Below are 18,553 nucleotides of genomic sequence, written 5' to 3'. Positions count from 1 at the left end.
CCTGGAGAGCTACTACCTGTCATTGTGGACAATCCTGAAACCCTTTCCTTTGGTTTTTTCCTCTTCCAGGTTACCAGCTTGCTCCCCAAGTGCTGTTCTTTTCCCTCCTGTTTCTTGTTCTCCAGGGATTCCCAATCTGTGCTAGACAGCACTGAGCTAGATGGACCACAGGTGTAAGCAAGTATTCAGCTCACTAGTCACCTATCACACAAGCAAAGAATCAAAGTTGGAAGGGATCCCGTGGGTCATCTAGTCCAGGCATAGGCAAACTCGGTCTTCCAGATGTTTTGCGACTAAAGCTCTCATCATCCCTAGCTAACCGGATCAGTGGTCAGGGATGATGAGAATTGTAGTCTCAAAACATCTGGAGGGCCAAGTTTGCCTATGCCTGATCTAGTCCATTCCCCTGCAATTCAGGAATCTCAGCTAGATCAAAAGATGGCCACCCAACCTCTGCTTAAAAACCTCTAAAGAAGAAGAGCCCACCACCTCTCATGGGAGTCTGTTCCCCTGTCTAACAGTCCTTGAAGGTGGGCAGTGCTACAGGGTGGAATGTTTTCCAGAACGAAAACTTCCAGGGTTTACTTTTTCAATGGAAAACATAAGTTCATCAGTAACAACAAACTGACACAATACAGGCAGCCATGGCTGTTTCAAAGTGATTAGTTTACTTATGTGTATTCGGTAAACCAAACCAACCCCCCGAAACACCTTACTCAAGGGAATATTTATATTTAAAACTGGAAATTTTGCAATGCAAGTTTAACAATTTCCCAGTTCAAAGCATTGCTGGAAAACACACATCACTTGAAGGCACATTGTTGATAAGCACACTTGAGAAACTAAATAAAGGTATTGGCACAGCTAAGACCTGAAAACATTTTTACCCTACGCTAGCCAAGAAGCAGCTTATAAATAACAAGGTAAAATGATAAACTATGAGGGCAGGGGTCTGAAAGACAGGAGACACACAAAGAAAAATGTGCCCATTCTTAAAAGTTTCAGAGTTAAGAGTGTAAGTATATAGTTCTGCATACATACAAGGTGGCCCAAAAGTTGATCTACAGAAGTAGGTATACAGCTGAATCAAAGAACAGTCAAGAAGAAAGAAAGTGGATTCTAAAGCAGTATAGCTACTTTTGGACCACCCTGTAGATTCCAGCTGCCTGAAGGAGCAATTCCTCCCCAGAAGAGGTCCTGCAATATATTGGGGAGGGTCCATGGCAGGGTTGCTCCTATCGCAGAGCTCTTCATTAGAGGTGGGTGGGTGAGAAATAGATGTGTCACGAGAGAGTAGCTGCCCAGTTTTGACCAAGAGCTAGTGAGTGGGACCACGAGGCCATCTGCAGATGCAAAAAGCTTCTTGCCATATTTTTAAGGCAGAACAGCAACACTGATCCAATGGATCCCATTTTATTTGCTACTAGAGGTGAGGAATATGTGACTGGACTACAAGCTCCACCAGACCATTGGCTATGCTGGGTCTGATGGGAGCGATAGAGTTCGAGAACATTTGAAGGTTCTCCATCCCCACCTTTACACAATCACTTCTTCAGCTTGTTCATTTTCTCTTCCACCTCCCACACGACACTCTGGAGTTTGACAGTTGTTTTTGTCAAGGCGGAAAAGCTTTCTTTCAGGTTGCCGACCCCCTCTTCTCTGCCTACGTTTTCAAGGCCATCAAACCACTGGAGGATCCCTTCAAGGTGCGCTTGGACAATCTTTTGCTCTTCCAGCTCCGCTAGAAGAGCCTGTTCAGCTGCGCTTTCGGCCTTGAGTTGTCGTTCCAGCTGGTCAATCTCATCCTGGAGCTCCTGAAACTGTTCTGGAGTGTAACGGAATTCCTCTTGGCCCTTGTCTTCCGGAAGCAAAACATTTGGGGGGATGCTCAACACCGTTTTCAGAAGGGTGTCTTCCATTTTGCCAAAGAGGTTGTTGAAAATCTTCTTCATTAAAGAGAAGAACTGCTCTGTGCTCCTCCGGATTAGGGAAGGCGTGAGCTTATTGGGACGGATGCACTCCAATTTATTCAGAATCGTGTCCTCCACCACAAGCATTATGTGAGCAAGGTGGTCCTGGAAGGCTACATATATCCGCAACATGAACGTTTGAGGAGTAAAGCCGAAGAACTGGGCCTCGTAGGCCATGGGATTTACCGACATTTTTGCAAAACTAGCTACACAAACACAGCATAGAAGTCTGCGAAATAGAAAAAAAGGACAGTGTTATAAGAGGTAAAAAAAATACTGGATGACCCCATTGGCAAAACCAGATACTGCCTGTTAGCTATTATTATTATTATAGCTCAGCAAAGGGAGCTATTTTTATTATTATTGCTTGCAGCAATTATAATACTACAGTAAAACATCAAACATTAAAAACTTCCCTATACAGGGCTCCTTTCAGATATCTTCTAAAAGTCAAATAGTTGTTTATTTCCTACCGTAATTTCCTACATTCTGACATGACACAACATGGTAAACCTCGGAGAAGAGGTCCAGGGGTGAATTTTTAGAAAAGCAACAACAATTTCATGAGGGAAGAGGGATGCAGTGTGGAGAGAGTGTCCTGTGAACAAAATATGATCTAAACATCTGCTTGCTAAGACGTTTCTGTTCATCTTACTCCTGCATTCTTGCGTTGTTCACTATGCTTCAATGTATACATATAAATATATGTGTTAGCTGCTACTGTGAGTTTATGGTCTTGCTGGTTTAGATTTCACCCACTAAGGTGTAATCCAGGTTAGCAGTAACTTTATAATATTTTTACTGGCGTTTACAAGCCCCTCAAAGGCTGCAGTGCTAAAGATAAACTGAGAAAACGTTCAGTCTGGGAGAATGGCATTTAACCATTATTGTTAATTAAATTTATTAGTCACTGTTTTTAAGCAAAATAATCTCATAGCAACTTACAACAGCAGGCAAACTCATTTAAACCAGCAAAAAACAAAGATACAGTCTAGAAGAAACTTTTAATTTTTTTTTAAAAAGCAGGATTAAAACATATAGCTATGTCTGTGATTGAATCCATAATTATTTCCTATAGAAATACAGTACCAGACAGTTGGGGCAAGTTCCCGTTTCGAGATCTGGAGCTCCTGACCCGAGTTTAGGTCTTTTTACCTTTCCAAGCGGGGATTCGAACCCACAACCACGGCAGCCTCTCCGGTGCAGCACCGACCTGGAAGCCCCTTTGCTTCCCGCCACTTTTTAGCCTTTCACCTCCTCGGCCCCGCCCACCCCTCCTCTCACGCCCTCCTTTCCAGATCCGATCACAGAGATGGGGGCAGGCAAGAGCGGCACCGTGGCTTCCAGTAAGCCGCCGTGAAGGCGAACATGGAGCAATGAAAAGGTTAAGAGGGGATCGTTTCATTGGTATACTTTTTGCGACCTAGGAGGACGGAACCGTCGTAGCTAGCTGCCATTAACACTCCTGCGGTGTAAACATCCCTATTGTAGGTTGCAGACTGGGATGAGGCTGAGAGAATCGCTGCCAACCAGAAATTAAATAATAGAATAATATATAATAGAGTAATAATCTAATAATCTAATCTAACGAATCTGCAGTTGCAGGGGGGAGAGGTCCAGCTGAAGGGGTTGTCATCCCTACAGAGCTGTGTAGTGAAAATGCAGAAGACAATTGTATTTCGAGGAGTTAGGTGGCATGTCCCTTTCCCTTTAACATCCCCAGTTGGATTCTTGTGTTTTACACACCTGTCCGGAGTTTCTTCTGTGTTGCAAGTGCTGGCTGGATGCCGGCTGCAGGTAGTGGGAGACACTCAGCCGCTCTGTATTAATCCTGAGTAATGCCAGGTGCAAGGGACACAGGTGGCGCTGTGGGTTAAACCACAGAGCCCAGGACTTGCCAATCAGAAGGTTGGCAGTTCGAATCCCCGCGACAGGGTGAGCTCCCGTTGCTCGGTCCCTGCTCCTGCCAACCTAGCAGTTCGAAAGCAGGTCAAAGTGCAAGTAGATAAATAGGTACCACTCTGGCGGGAAGGTAAACGGCATTTCCGTGCGCTGCTCTGGTTCGCGAGAAGCGGCTTAGTCATGCTGGCCACATGACCTGGAAGCTGTACGCCAGCTCCCTCGGCCAGTAGAGCGAGATGAGCGCCGCAACCCCAGAGTCGGTCACGACTGGACCTAATGGTCAGGGGTACCTTTACCTAATGCCAGGTGCACTTGATTATATCAAGGCAGGCTATAAAAGCCATAGGTGGGAGGGCCCCGGGGAGCTTCTGCCCAGATCAAAGGCCCTGATGTTGGGAGACCAACGGTCGGGGTCTTTCTCCTGCTGCTCTACCTGGAGCTCTGGGCAGCTGAAGGGGAGATTGGGTGGCCCCTGTTGGGTATATTTTATGTTATGCTTTGTATGTTTGTTTGTTAATAAAACTGTCTTGGTTCCCCTCCCGCCTCCTCATTCCTTTTGTCCTGATATTCTTGGAAATAACTGCTGCATTTGGCAGCACTAGCTGCCATCCCTACAGTTGCTGATCTACGTTGCAGATTAGGGATTGGGCGGAGTTAATTTACAACATCCTTGCAGTGTTGCCCGTGGCTGTCAGCTGTACGTCGCATGGAGCTGAAGTTGACGCCTAGGCCAACCCTGCAGGGCTGTTCACTCTTGGCATCAATAGGCTGAAAGAGGAACTTTGACTGAGGGGAGGTGGACTTCCAGCCCAAAGTCCCCTCCGACTGCAGCAAAGGCCAGTGGCCTCTTCTTCCTCCCTCAGAAACCGCGGACTCCACTGAGGCATAGGAACATAACAGGAAGCTGCCATACAGGGAGTCAAACCGTTGGGTCATCTATAACTCAGTATTGTCTGCACTGACTGGCAGCGGCTCTCCACGCGAAGCAAATACTCTGCTGCCACTGAGCTACCACTGATATCCCAGCAACAAGAATCAAGCGTGTTCCCTAGGCTTAGAGCAGGCATCCCAAAACTTGGCCCTTCAGCTGTTTTGGGACTACAATTCCCATCACCCCTGACCACTGGTCCTGTTAGCTAGGGATCATGGGAGTTGTAGTCCCAAAACAGCTGGAGGGCCGAGTTTGGAGATGCCTGGCTTAGAGCATGGCTCACTCTTCCCCTTAGCCACCTGCCTCTATTCTTAAGAAGACACGAGACTCCCATGTTGCCTCTGCAGCATGACTCTAAATGTATTTAATCTATGGGCTCGAAGTCTTCGATTCCGATGAGGCTTGCGAAGGCGAAGGAAGACGGCGCTGATTTGCCGGAGCGGAGATAGAGGGCGGGCAAAAGCAAGGGCGGGGAAGGCTCTTGATTGGACAATCGTCGCCGGCACGGATTGGTCGAGGCTGAGGGGACGCCAAGAGGCGAGGGAAGTGCTTAGGCGGCGCCGGCGCCAAGATGGCGTACCAGACCTTCCGCCAGGAATACCTGCAGGTGCCTCCCGTCACCCGGGCCTACACCACCGCCTGCGTCCTCACCACCGCCGCCGTGGTGAGTAAGGGGAGGAGGGAGGGAGGCTTCGGCCTACCCGCCGGGCCCCTGTCTTCGGAGGGGGCGGGGCGAAGGGCCGAGGCTCATTAACATAGCCCCGCCCCCCGCCCCAGCATGAGGTCGCCCAGGCTGGACTGCCTGCAAGCTCCCTCTCTCTCTCTTGGTGAGACTGGCAGTCCATGAGCTTAATCAATGGCCTGCTTTAAGCTGCTAATTAAGCCCACAGTTCATCCCGCTCTTCTTTCTTCTAGAAATTCATAATACCCTTTTCAATATCCTCCCAGCCGCCCTGCGAGGTAGGCCAGCTCATTGAAAGAGAGAAACCTAGGAAGCTGCCTAATAATAATAATAATAATATTTTATTTATATCCCGCCCTCCCCAGCCGAAGCCAGGCTCAGAGCGGCTAACAACAGTGAAGTAATACAGCATTCTAAAATCAATTCAATCTAAAATCAGTTCAAAATCAGATTAATGGCAACCATTGGGCTAGAGTTCTGTGAGGATTGCCAAAGGAGGGGGTCAGACTGTGCCTTGGCCAAAGGCCTGGTGGAACAGCTCTGTCTTGCAGGCCCTGTGGAAAGATGTCAAGTCCCACAGGGCCCTAGTCTCTTGTGACAGAGTGTTCCACCAGATTGGAGCCACAGCCGAAAAAGCCCTGGCTCTAGTTGAGGCCAGCCCGACCTCTCTGTGGCTCGGGACCCCCAATGTGTTTTTGTTTGAAGACCGTAAGGTCCTCCGTGGGACATACCAGGAGAGGCGGTCCCGTAAGTACGAGGGTCCTAGGCCGTATAGGGTTTTAAAGATTAAAACCAGCACTTTAAACCTGATCCTGTACTCCATTGGGAGCCAGTGCAGCTGGTATAGCACTGGGTGAATGTGATCCCGCAGCGAGGACACCGTAAGGAGTCTCGCCACGGCATTCTGCACCCAGTGGAGTTTCTGGGTCAGTCTCAAGTGCAGCACCACGTAGAGCGAGTTACAATAATCCAGTCTGGAGGTGACCATTAGAGTGGTACCTCGGGTTAAGTACTTAATTCGTTCCGGAGGTCCGTACTTAACCTGAATCTGTTCTTAACCTGAAGCACCACTTTATCTAATGGGGCACCACTTTATCTAATGGGGCCTCCTGCTGCTGCCGCGCCGCTGGAGCACGATTTCTGTTCTCATCCTGAAGCAAAGTTCTTAACCTGAAGCACTATTTCTGGGTTAGCAGAGTCTGTAACCTGAAGTGTATGTAACCTGAGGTACCACTGTATACTGAGTCGGACTATGATCCGTCTAGATCTGCACTGGCTACACTGGCTGGCAGTGGCGCTCCCAACGTTTCAGACCCCAACCTTACTTGGAGATGCTATCGAGCGCTGAACCTGGTCTCCTTCCCTTGCAAGCTGGGCGCTCTACCACTGAGTTATGACCCTTCTCCAAAGACTGGCTTTTTCATTTACGATCGAGGTGAGAGAACTGTGGCCCTCCATCAGATGTTGGAGCATGGCCAGAGGTTGGGTATGGTGGGAGTCCCAATGAGCCGCTGGCTAATGCCCTGCAAGCCTATGCTGTTGGGATTACGGGTTCAAGACCCACCCACGCTCCTAGAGTAGTGGTACAGCGTCTGCTTTGCCTGCACGGTGGGTGGCATCTCCAGGAAAGGCTAGGAAAGACTCCTGCCTGAAATCATGGAGAGCTGCTGCCAGTCAGATGACTAAGTTCTTCAGCGACGAAACATCAGATTACTGGAACGACGTCTGAGCACTGAACCACTGGTATATCACAAGTGGACGCTTTTTTTTACTGTGTTGGCAAGTGTTTAAGAAAAAAAAATATTTTGGAAAGAGAAGATATGAGCACTGAACCACTGATATATTACAAATGAACTCTTTATTTACTGCATTTGTTGTTGTTTAAGATAAAACCTCTTTGGGATATAAACTACTTTTGCCCTTTTATAGACATTTACTGTTTGTTTACAGATAGTTGCCTTGGTGATATTATCTTGTGCTGTTTGCAGTAGTCATCCTATCACCACCCTGTTTATTGTTTTATTGCCTAGTCAGTGTAGGCAATACAAAGCTGGTTAGACTAGTGGCCTGATTCAGCAGCTTCCTGTGTTCCCTCCATCTCTAGGATCTAGCCTGGTGTAGCGGTTAGGCTTTCGGACTAAAAGTAGGGAGAAGCTGGGTCCACTGGCCACAAAACTTTCACTGGGGTGACCTCAATGCAACTTCATCTTTCAGCCTAACCTACCTTCAGGAATGTTGTGGAAGTTAAAGTTGGCTCAGAAGAACTGCGTACACTGCCTTGAGCTCCTAAGGTAGTTGGGTAGGAGGAAAATTTAGTGAACCTGAACTTGGGGCCACCTGTAATCAAAGCACAGGCTCTGTGCCTGAGCTCAACAGTATTTTCCGAAACCAGAAGAGCATTGAGAATTGGCTGCTCCAGTTAGCAGAAGCTCTCAGTGGCCTTTTTCTTGTTCTGCTGTCTTGAAAATCTTTAATTGGCTATGCCAGCAATTGTTCCTTTGACATGTGCTCTACCAATGAAGTACTCCACCCCTTCCAGCATATGAGCCTTTCATTTTTCTATTTGTTTGGTACTCCCATTTACCAGTGGCGCCTGGAGTGACACCCATAGCTATGATTAATGAAGTCCAATATTGCCCAAACTATGGTTAACCCAGACTATGCTTTGCAAAAGTACGCAAAAGTACCTGGGTTTCTTTTTTTGTTCCTTTTTTGGTATATTTTTATTTACTTTCAAGAATAATATCTAGGCACAGAATAATAAAAATGTCCACAACGGTACAGGTGTTTGTCATTTTTAAGTCAGTAACAGCTTTTGCAAATGTTGATGAATTCAGTACATGAAGTAACAATATAACAAATAACTATTACACACCCTCTCCCATAAAATTGGGACGCTGGCCTGAATCAACATGCTCTTCTTAGGTTAAGTGGAAAGATCTGAGAATTGGAATACAAGGCAGAGTTGATTGACATACTAGCTCAGCCTTCACAAAACGGGTGACCTCCAAATGTTTGGAGGGCAGTTCCCATCATGCCCAGCCAGCATGGCTATAGATGGCGAGTTGTAGTTCAATAATGTCTGAGGGACCCAAGCTGGCAAAAGCTGTATTGGCACCCAGTGGTTTCATTTGTAAGTTACATTACCTCACTGAAATAATTCTAAGCTCTTTTGCATTCTCCTTTGTTTCAGCAATTAGAATTAATCACGCCATTTCAGCTGTACTTCAACCCTGAATTAATATTTAAACACTTTCAAGTAAGTAGATTTTGCTCTGGGTTTGGTTTTTTTTTTTTTTTGCATGTCAGTGACTTTTAAAGGCAGTTGTTAAAGCCGTGTTTCCACAACTGAAAAATCACTGCCATTTTCACACTAGTGGAATGCAGCAGATGAGCAAACTACCTCTCCAACTGCGAGATGTTTTGGGGATGCTGCAGGTGGAATTTGAGGGTTTGGGTGGGACAGACACAACTGTTTCTGTGATGGCTCCAGGCAATGGTTCCGTGCATGTTAATACCATTGAGAGGTAATAGAATGATTGTCCTCTTTTGAGTGGAAGACTAAATGCGGCCTGATTACATCATGCTATGATGGGAATGGGAGCCTGTGTTATGTGGCCTGATTACATCATACTGTGGTGGAATGGGAGCCACAGCTGAATCTGCTGTGATTTTGATTTCATCTTGTCTTTAAGACACCAATAGAGAAAAGAGGGGTTGAAAGGCAGAAGACTCAAATCTGGTAGAGTAGTTCAGGAGATTGCCATTTTAATGGATGAGGTTTGGGTCCACCCATTTAATCTTTCATCTCTGGTCAATCTCTGTTCTTCCTCTTCTGCATTCTAAAACCTGGACCCATTATGAGAAAACAACAGAACCAGCCCTAACTCTGTGTTGCCCAGAACTGCCATTTTTTTTAGTGGAAAAGTGACTTCTTTGCTAATGTCATTTAACATTTTAAAAAGTATTCAGATCTCCACTTTCACTTTTTTATAGAACGTAAGCATTCTGGGTCCTGTCAAATTTGAGTTCTAGTCAGAGAGTTGACCCATGGAAATTAATGGAGCTTTCACTTAGTGATAACGAAAAGGTGCTCTATGCAAACTCAGATGTTAATTATTTAATTTCTGTCTGATTAAAGAAAGGGAAGAAAATGCGTTTTCTGTGCAATGTGGACTTAACTTGTGCATTTAATTCATAAGCCAGGGGTCTGATCTCCCAAGACCCCACTGATTTCTGGTGGCAGTGGCAAAAAAATTAAAAAGTAGACAGGGTGCAGGACTGGACCTTGTGCTTTTACTCCTTTCAGCTTGATTGTTTGTTAAGCAAAGAGTGAATGAGGCTGTCGGTCTGAAAGGTTAGATGATTTAAAGCAAATTGAGATTCCTTCTAATTAAAGCAGGGGTCAGCAACCTTTTTCAGCCGTGGGCCGGTCTACCGTCACTCAGACCATGTGGTGGGCAGGACTATATTTTTGAAAAAAAATAATGAACGAATTCCTATGCCCCACAAATAACCCAGAGATGCAGTTTAAATAAAAGCACACATTCTACTCATGTAAAAACACCAGGCAGGCCCCACAAACAGCCCAGAGATGCATTTTAAATAAAAGGACACATTCTACTCATGTAAAAACATGCTGATTCCTAGACCATCTGCGGGCCGGATTGAGAAGGCAATTGGGCCGGATCTGGCCCCCGGGCCTTAGTTTGCCTACCCCCGAATTAAAGCAATGAAGCATTTCCTGAGAGCATGCAGGTAACTAACATATGCTCCCTCATCTGTTTTGCAGGTATGGAGGCTCGTAACGAGCTACCTTTTCTTCGGACCAGTTGGATTTAATTTTTTATTTAATATGATATTTTTGTATCCTTTGTTTGAACGGCCTAAAATTCCTCGGAGCGCAAAAATAATTCTCGAAGGTTTGTAAGAGCCTCTCTGGGAAGGCATCAATACAAAGTTGGCAGGAGCTGCTTCTCTCAAGTTCAGCCTTTAGCAATGACCAGTTCATTCAAGGGCTGCTTGGTCTTTGGCTTATAGTGGAAAGATTTGCGCTGGCTTCACAGTTACGTAGCCCACCTTGTATAGGCTGGTTTTAAAATATTTTTTGACACTGTTCCCGGTGCCCCATCTTTGGGTATGACTGCCAAGGGAGGAGGCATTTTGAGTGTTGGCACCCAACTTTTGAACACCCAGTGGAGGCAGGAACATTGCACTAGGTGAAAATATTTCTTCACACTCTACCTCAAGACATTCCATGGGATTAGAGTAGTTACAGTAGTAACTGCAGTAGTTACAGACACATAAATTGTAGCTCATCCGTGATGTCAGGACTGGTCGTTGTCCTCTTCAGATCACCACACAAATGCTTCTTGTTCTTTTATAAAACTTTTTATTGCGTATTAACAAAACATTCTTATAAACAGTTCTTAACTCTTCTTCCTCAGAGTCACTTCTTTCAGATACCTTCTGAGCTCTGCTTCTCCATGACCAGCCACTCTCAAAATGGCGAAGGCGCCTTTCCCTTCGCTTTCCCGCTCTTTTTTCTAACCTCCTGGCTAGAGCTGGCCTGTATCTCCCCTCCTCCGAATCTGAGCTAGAACTTAACCCTTGCCTTTCCTGTGAACAACCGGTCCCTCCCTGTTGTTCCTCTTGCTCCCTTCTATTAGATTCATTGCTCTCCTCCCCCCCTTGGGGAATGCTTTCTCCCTCTGATAAACTGAAAACCTCTAATTCTTCCCTGACACGTGATGTTTTCGTTACTAATATTTCTAATGGTTTGTTCAGTAAGCTGCATGAGGTATATGAAACGAGAGGGAAAGCCATGTTTTGAATAAATATATTTGTAGTCCTTCGAAGCGGATGAACTTTGGTACGGTAGTCCTATTGCTAAATATAAATACACCACTACAGGGACAGAACTCTGAAGTGAAAATATGTTGGCTATTATCTGATTGTGATCTGCTTGTCACATACAAAACAGTCCTATTTACTAAAGCCGTTAAAAGTTTTAATGCTAGCTATATAAAAGACAATATTGTAGACTGCACAGGTGATTCACTAATTTGACTTACTGTAAATGGATGTATATCTCTGGATTTCTTTTATCAGGTTTTAATTGACTTGCTGGACCTGTAATTGAATTTGTAATGGCTTTTAAAAAGGTAAAGGGACCCCTGACCATTAGGTCCAGTCGTGACTGACTCTGGGGTTGAGGCGCTCATCTTGCTTTATTGGCCGAGGGAGCCAGCGTACAGCTTCCGGTCATGTGGCCAGCATGACTAAGCCACTTCTGGCGAACCAGAGCAGTGCACAGAAACACCATTTACCTTCCCGCTGGAGTGGTACCTATTTATCTACTTGCACTTTGACATGCTTTCGAACTGCTAGGTTGGCAGGAGCAGGGACCGAGCAACGGGAGCTCACCCTGTCGCGGGGATTCAAACCGCTGACCTTCTGATCGGCAAGTCCTAGGCTCTGTGGTTTAACCCACAGCGCCACCCACATCCCTATTGGCTTTTAGTCAGACACAATAAATGATTGACTGACTAAACATAAATGCATATTCTTTAGAAAGTCCTGTGCTTAGATGAAGGCCATGGCTACAAAAACAAACTGTTCAAATTTGGATAAAGGTCAGGATTCCTCTGTTGCAAGACTCACATTGAGATCAGCTGGTTTTTTACTGAGTTTTGTCACACCTTTAAGTGGGTTTGGGTATTGTGTTCTTTCTGCAGAAAAGCAACTTGTGAATTTATCGGTAGAAGGAAACCTTGTTGGCTAAAATGCAGCCACTTTGGACAGGAAACTCCCTCTCCCCTCCTTCATTTTAATGCTGGTGGCTACTGAGTTCTGGGGAAAGTGAGATGGCCCTTGCCATAGTAAGTTGGTAGGGTTGCCCTGGCAACCATATCACTTGGCTAGATGAGGAATGAGGCAGGTTGAAAGACTGATCCTTGCTAAGATTCCATAGAGTTATCTTCATTTTAGCAGACGCCCCTGATGTATGAGTTATGGAGCCTAGCCTGTCCATTTGCTTCACTTCTGTTAAGAATGTTGACGCATTTTGTGGCCGCTTGGTATGAAATCAGACTGCATATGCCCCTCTTTGCTGGCTTCAAATCCTTTTTCCCCCACCCACCTACCCAAATCCCGCCTGATACCCAGAGACTGGTTTCAGGAACTCTTTGAAACTCAAATGCAGAATGTATCCCCCCCCCAATTTTCTATTAACTGTCCCAATCTATAACAAACATATCAACAAACATAAAAAAAATCAGAAAACAAACAAACATACATACATACATCCTAAATGTAATAATTCCACTTTTGTTGACATTGTTGGGTGACTTCATCAAATCCCCCTGGCTGAGTTTCCATATATATCATTGTTGCAGTTTTCCAAAACTATTTTCACATATAATTTACTTAGTCCATTAACATCTTTCTTTCATTTCATTTTACCTTTTAACATAGTATTCTACAGCATCACATGTTTTAATCCTAGGCCTATCTAATACTCGCAAGTAATTCTATTTAAGTGCAGAATGTATTTTTCATTTCCCTGCAAAGATAAAAATGGTAAATGCCTGCCTGTTATCGAGCGTTTTTCCTGACCTTAATAACTTCAGATACCGCTACTGCCGAATGCTTGAGGAAGGATCATTCCGGGGCCGCACAGCAGACTTTGTATTTATGTTCCTTTTTGGTGGACTATTAATGACTGTATCCTTTTCGGTGTTGACATAAAGATACTGTGAGACTGAAAAGAGCTGAATAAATCATTATAGCAAAGTGGTTCTCCAGTGTTGCAGCAATCCTTTTAGGGTAGGTTAAGCTGAGTATGGATGACAGGCCCAGGTGGACTTTGTGGCTCGAGTGGTGACCAAGACCTGGAGCTCCCTGGTCCCAGCGAAGCGTTCCCCAACATGGTGCCCTCCAGATGTTTAGGATTCCAACATCCATCACCCCCAAGCAGCAGGGTCTGTGCTCCTGGATGGTGAATGTAGTGTGACGTAAATTAGATTGTTGGACTATGACTTGGGAGACCAGGATTCAAATCCCCACTGAGCCATGAAGTTCACTGGGTGACTTTGGGCCAGTCACCATTTCTCAGCCTAACCTACCTCACAGGGTTGTTGTGAGGGTGAAATGGGGAGGAGAACCACATGCACCACCTTCGAGCTCTTTGGAAGAAAAAGGTGGTATATAAAGAACAACCCAAAATATCTAGAGATCACTAGATTGCAGAAGGCTGCTCTGTGCAAACATGCTAATCAGAACAGAAACAGTAGCTCCGAACCATGTTTTCCCTGTTGTATGGTTGGAAGCTCAAACTGTAGTGGGGATTCTAAACAATGGCTAGCACAAACCATAGCTTGGCATGATATCTTAACTTTTTGTTTCGGTTTTTGTGATGGGGAGAAAAGGAAGTTGATAAATCTTGTTTATTCATCGGCTTATTTGGTGGGGTGTGTGTGTGTCAAGATTTGGATTTTTTAAAAGAAAGAACTGAACAAGAAGCACATCCTGCAGTATTGCACCATTGGTCTTCCTGCTGTTTGTTTTTAAATGGTTATGTTTTCTTGACATGGGTGCAGCCGCTCTTTCTTTAACCACTCCTCCACCAGCTTTTTGGCTTGTTCGTCAACCTGGTCTTCCTAGGACAGGCGTTTACGATCATGTTGGTTTACGTCTGGAGTCGCAGGAACCCTTTTGTCCGCATGAACTTCTTTGGGCTTCTCATCTTCCAGGCTCCCTTTCTCCCCTGGGTCCTCATGGGATTTTCACTCTTACTGGGAAACTCTATTATTGTTGACCTTCTAGGTAAGGCGATGATGGTCATTCAATCAGTATTATTATTATTATTATTATTATTATTATTATTATTAACCATCCTTCACTCTAAGGTCACAGAACTTTGGTGAAAGTCTGGCCTTTTTAAAATAAATAAAATGTTTTTATTGAGTTTCCAGAAACAGCAACATACAGACAATAAGCCAAGATTGAGGACTGTGTGGAGCACATTTAGAAGGTTCTGAATATTTCCCCTTGACTTTAGGTATTGCTGTTGGTCATATATATTTCTTCTTGGAAGATGTCTTTCCAAATCAGCCTGGGGGAGGAAGGCTTTTGAAAACACCATCAATTCTGTAAGTGTCTTCCTGTGTAGTGTTGGGTTATTATTATTGAGCGGGGGGTAGGGAGAAACTGTCCCAAAACCAGTTAAGAGAGGGAATTCTAAAACTAGGGTGTCACCAAGAGAGATGGGGTCTGATCGGCAGAGATGCCTTGATCTATCTCTTATCTTTTAGTATTGTTGCCTTTGTTTCCGGGACCATGAAGGCTAAACACCTGTCTTTTGAAAAAGCTGAAATTCTACCAAAGTCTACCTGATCACACACAAGAGCTACCGGTAAATGGAACCTCCTACACTGAAGGCAGTATATCTCACTGATAGAGCGGATGCCTTGCATGGAGAAATTCTCAGGCACCATCCCCTAGTTCAAAGGATCTGTTAGCAGGTGCTGAGAAAGATCTGTCTGAAACCCTGGAGATGTGTTGCCGGTCAGAGTAGACAATAATGGGCTAGATGGACCAGCGGTTTGACTCTGGATAAGGCAACCACATATGTAATTGCAAAGCTCTAGATGCCAAGGACTGCTGCCAGGTCAAACTTGATGCTTTTGACTGTAAAATAACACTGAATCTGAAACAGATGAGAGAAGCCAAGTTGTCACAACCATACCACACCCCCGCACAAGGAGTGATCTAGTTTGTAACCAGAGAGGAGAAAATAAGCTGTACCAACCCGTGTTCTTTTCAAACAAGGATTTTTCACGTTCAAGGTATATGCTACCTTGAGAAAATTGCACTGGATGTTGTGCATAATACACAAGACATACAGCAATCAAGTAGCAGCAGCACATCAACGTTAATTCCATAATAATATTCCAGTGAATAACAATTCAGACAAGCAGTAATCCTGATATTCTGACCTAGAAAGGGATGGCTCTTCTTTAGGATAAAATTTGACCCACCACACTTGCCAACCGCAGAGTGAAGTGTTCACATGGGCAGTGGGCCACAGTGGGGTTTGGGGGGCCTGGCTCCTTTCTTATAATAGCCCTCATGGCAACAGTAGTTGCCAACCAGGTTACACAGAGCTTCTGTACTTGATGACGTGTGGACTTACATTTTTATTTTTTTTACAGGAAAGCCATATTTGATACACCTGAAGAGGATCCCAATTACAACCCTCTGCCTGAAGAACGGCCTGGAGGCTTTGCCTGGGGTGAAGGCCAGCGCTTGGGAGGCTGAACAGAAGACAGACTGGCAGATGTCCTAGACACAGGGACCTTTCCAGAGACACTGGCCTGGAGAACTTTCCCGGAGATTTATTTGCTCTCTTGTGGATAAAGGAAGTTTCAATAGCTTTACTAGTCTGAACAATATGATGCACTTTTTTTCTTTTTTTAAGGAAGGGGTTGGTGGGAAGGTGCTCTAATCAAAAGACCTTTTCCAGGAAATTGACAGTAACTGCAAACCCTCGCAGGGGCTTTAGTTGCATTCCTGGGTTCAGGTGTGGATAATCTACTCCAAGCCAAGACAAACTGGAAGTGGAACATTCGCAACTCATTTAATGAGATCATCAGTTCTTGTGTAAAAACAAAATATATTTCTAAGGCATTCTCCATCCCCATTTATTTGATACAGAGACTGGAGAACTTCAAAAGATGATTAAAACTTTTTGACTTTAGTTTTTCATTTGTGCTTGATTACATTTCAAACAACTGATATCACTTTGATTTTTGGCTGTGGCAAAAAATGCTCCTGAAACAAACCGGCAAAGAGGAGTTGGTTTCTGTCTTCAACGACTTGGGCGGATCCTGTAGGTAAAGTAACACTCAGAAGCTTTAGTGCTTTACGGAACTTGGCCTGCTGTCATGCCTGCGATGTGAGGCTTATTCTGGGCAGGGATTGGCGTATCTGAATAATTAACATTGTGTGTACGTATTGCGTGAAATGTGGAATTTGGACCCAGCAGTTGAACACATTTTGGCTTCAGTTTATCTTAAAAGAGAACATTTCTACTTTGTTGCGCTGGTAGCGGGAGGGAAACTTGTATACTGTTGTTATACACTGATGCTCTGAAGGAATAGATATTTTTCTGCAGGTGAGTGCTGTCCTCAGGGACACAGTTATTTACATCTGAATTTAAGCAGGATCAGGATCACAAGCTAGTGCAGATGCTGAAGTTATCTTTGACTTAACAGCACAATTCTATCCATGTCTGCTCAGTAGAAAATCCTATTGAATTCAGTGGGGCTTAGTTCCAGGTCAGGCTTCCTCAACCTCAGCCCTCCAGATGTTTTGAGACTACAATTCCCATCATCCCTGACCACTGGTCCTGCTAGCTAGGGATCATGGGAGTTGTAGGCCAAAAGCATCTGGAGGGCCGAGATTGAGGAAGCCTGTTCCAGGTAAAAGGAGCTGGAACTGCAGCCTGAGACTATGATCATGACCACACTTACTAGAGAATTAAAAGTAAATCCTCATGGATGATGAGGCTTACAATGGTTACTAGCTATGATGACTATGCTCCGACTCTTGGTTGGAGTCAGTAGTACTTCTGTGTATCAGTGGAAGCCATAGGAAAGGGGGTGTTTTTGTGCTTGGGTTTGCTTGCAACTTTCTCGCAGACTAGATGGGCCATGGGCCTGATCCAACAGTGTTCTTATGTTCTTATACCCCAGTGAATGCATACCATTCCACTATTAAGTCCTAAAACCAATGGAACAAATTAAATGATACATAACTTGAGACCTGCTGCTTTCAGTGGGATGTTGGCAGGACTCACTCTAGCTGGATTGGGTCCCCAGCCATGCAGCAAAAGCATGGAGGGGTGGTGGTGAGGTCACTGGCATGATCCAGCAGACTCTTATATAGCTCCTTCCTTACGCTTCCATCACTTTGGCCCTATCCACGCTGCATTTAAACCAAAATGCTTGTTTACAAAGCTATGTGTACTACCAACGTTACTGTATGCTTGTGAAACCTGGACCACTTATAAACTCCATCTCCAACTCCTTGAAAATTTTTACACAACACTTGGGAAGACAGGTGAACTAACACCAGTGTACTGGAAGAAGCAAAGATCACCAATGTTGAAGCAATGATTTTTCAACATCAATTTTGTTGGACTGGTCATGTTGTGTGGATGTCTGATTATCGTCTTCCAAAGCAACTTCTCTATTCCGAACTTAATAATGGAAAGCGTAATGCCAGTGGTCAACAAAAGAGGTTCAAAGACTTTCTCAAGACAAATCTAAAAAAAGTAGTACAGTTGTACCTTGGGTTAAGTACTTAATTCGTTCCGGAGGTCCGTTCTTAATCTGAAACTGTTCTTAACCTGAAGCACCACTTTAGCTAATGGGGCCTCCCACTGCTGCCGTGCCGCCGGAGCACGATTTCTGTTCTCATCCTGAAGCAAAGTTCTTAACCTGAAGGACTATTTCTGGGTTAGCGGAGTCTGTAACCTGAAACGTATGTAACTTTAGTTACCACTGTATAAACACTGACAACTGGGAAACACTGGCCTGTGAGTGCTCCAATTGGAGAACAGCCTTTACCAAAGGTGTCATGGACTATGAAAACACTCGAAATCAGGACAAAAGGGAGAAACATGCTAAGAGGAAGGCATGCTTGGCAAACCCTCACCGTCATCAACTCCCAGAAACCTATGTCCCCACTGTGGAAGGACGTGTGGTTCCAGAACTGGCCTCCACAGTCACGGACTGTTGAGACCAGGCATCCCCAAACTTGGCGCTCCAGCTGTTTTTGGACTACAACTCCCATCATCCCTAGCTAACAGGACCAGTGGTCAGGGACGATGGGAATTGTAGTCCCAAAACAGCTGGATGGCCGAGGTTGGGGATGCCTGGTTAAGACCGTGTTCATGGAAGACAATCTTACTCTGCTACGAGTGATCGCAGGAAAGAAAATTTAAACCACGTGGGTTCCCCCAAAGAATCCCGGGAGCTCTAGTTTACCACTAGCAAATACAAT

At 44.9% G+C, this 18,553-nt stretch overlaps 2 protein-coding genes across 3 annotated transcripts; one reads left to right on the top strand and one right to left on the bottom strand.

Annotated features, from left to right (window-relative positions):
- Window positions 1-645: 645 nt before the first annotated feature.
- On the bottom strand, window positions 646-3,240 carry MIS12 (MIS12 kinetochore complex component). Of its 2 annotated transcripts, none has more exons than XM_083479474.1 (2): window positions 3,126-3,240; window positions 646-2,199 (listed from the first exon to the last, which is right to left on the bottom strand). In XM_083479474.1, the coding sequence occupies exon 2, from the start codon at window positions 2,160-2,162 to the stop codon at window positions 1,545-1,547; it is 618 nt and encodes a 205-aa protein (XP_083335600.1). In that variant the 5' UTR covers window positions 2,163-2,199; window positions 3,126-3,240; the 3' UTR covers window positions 646-1,544. The 2 variants fall into 2 exon arrangements, with proteins under 2 accessions (XP_083335600.1, XP_083335599.1); XM_083479473.1 differs by having other exon boundaries at window positions 3,060-3,225.
- A 2,067-nt stretch (window positions 3,241-5,307) lies between these two features.
- DERL2 (derlin 2) lies at window positions 5,308-16,244 on the top strand. The gene is made up of 7 exons (XM_083479461.1): window positions 5,308-5,467; window positions 8,679-8,744; window positions 10,278-10,351; window positions 13,117-13,210; window positions 14,116-14,311; window positions 14,547-14,637; window positions 15,700-16,244. Exons 1-7 carry the CDS (start codon window positions 5,375-5,377, stop codon window positions 15,803-15,805), a joined length of 720 nt encoding a protein of 239 aa, XP_083335587.1. The 5' UTR covers window positions 5,308-5,374; the 3' UTR covers window positions 15,806-16,244.
- Window positions 16,245-18,553: the final 2,309 nt, after the last annotated feature.

This window comes from Podarcis liolepis (genome assembly GCF_965112155.1).
Source record: "Podarcis liolepis genome assembly, chromosome: 16".
In the NCBI taxonomy this organism is placed as follows: domain Eukaryota; kingdom Metazoa; phylum Chordata; class Lepidosauria; order Squamata; family Lacertidae; genus Podarcis; species Podarcis liolepis.
This window is presented reverse-complemented; position numbering and strand designations above follow the sequence as displayed.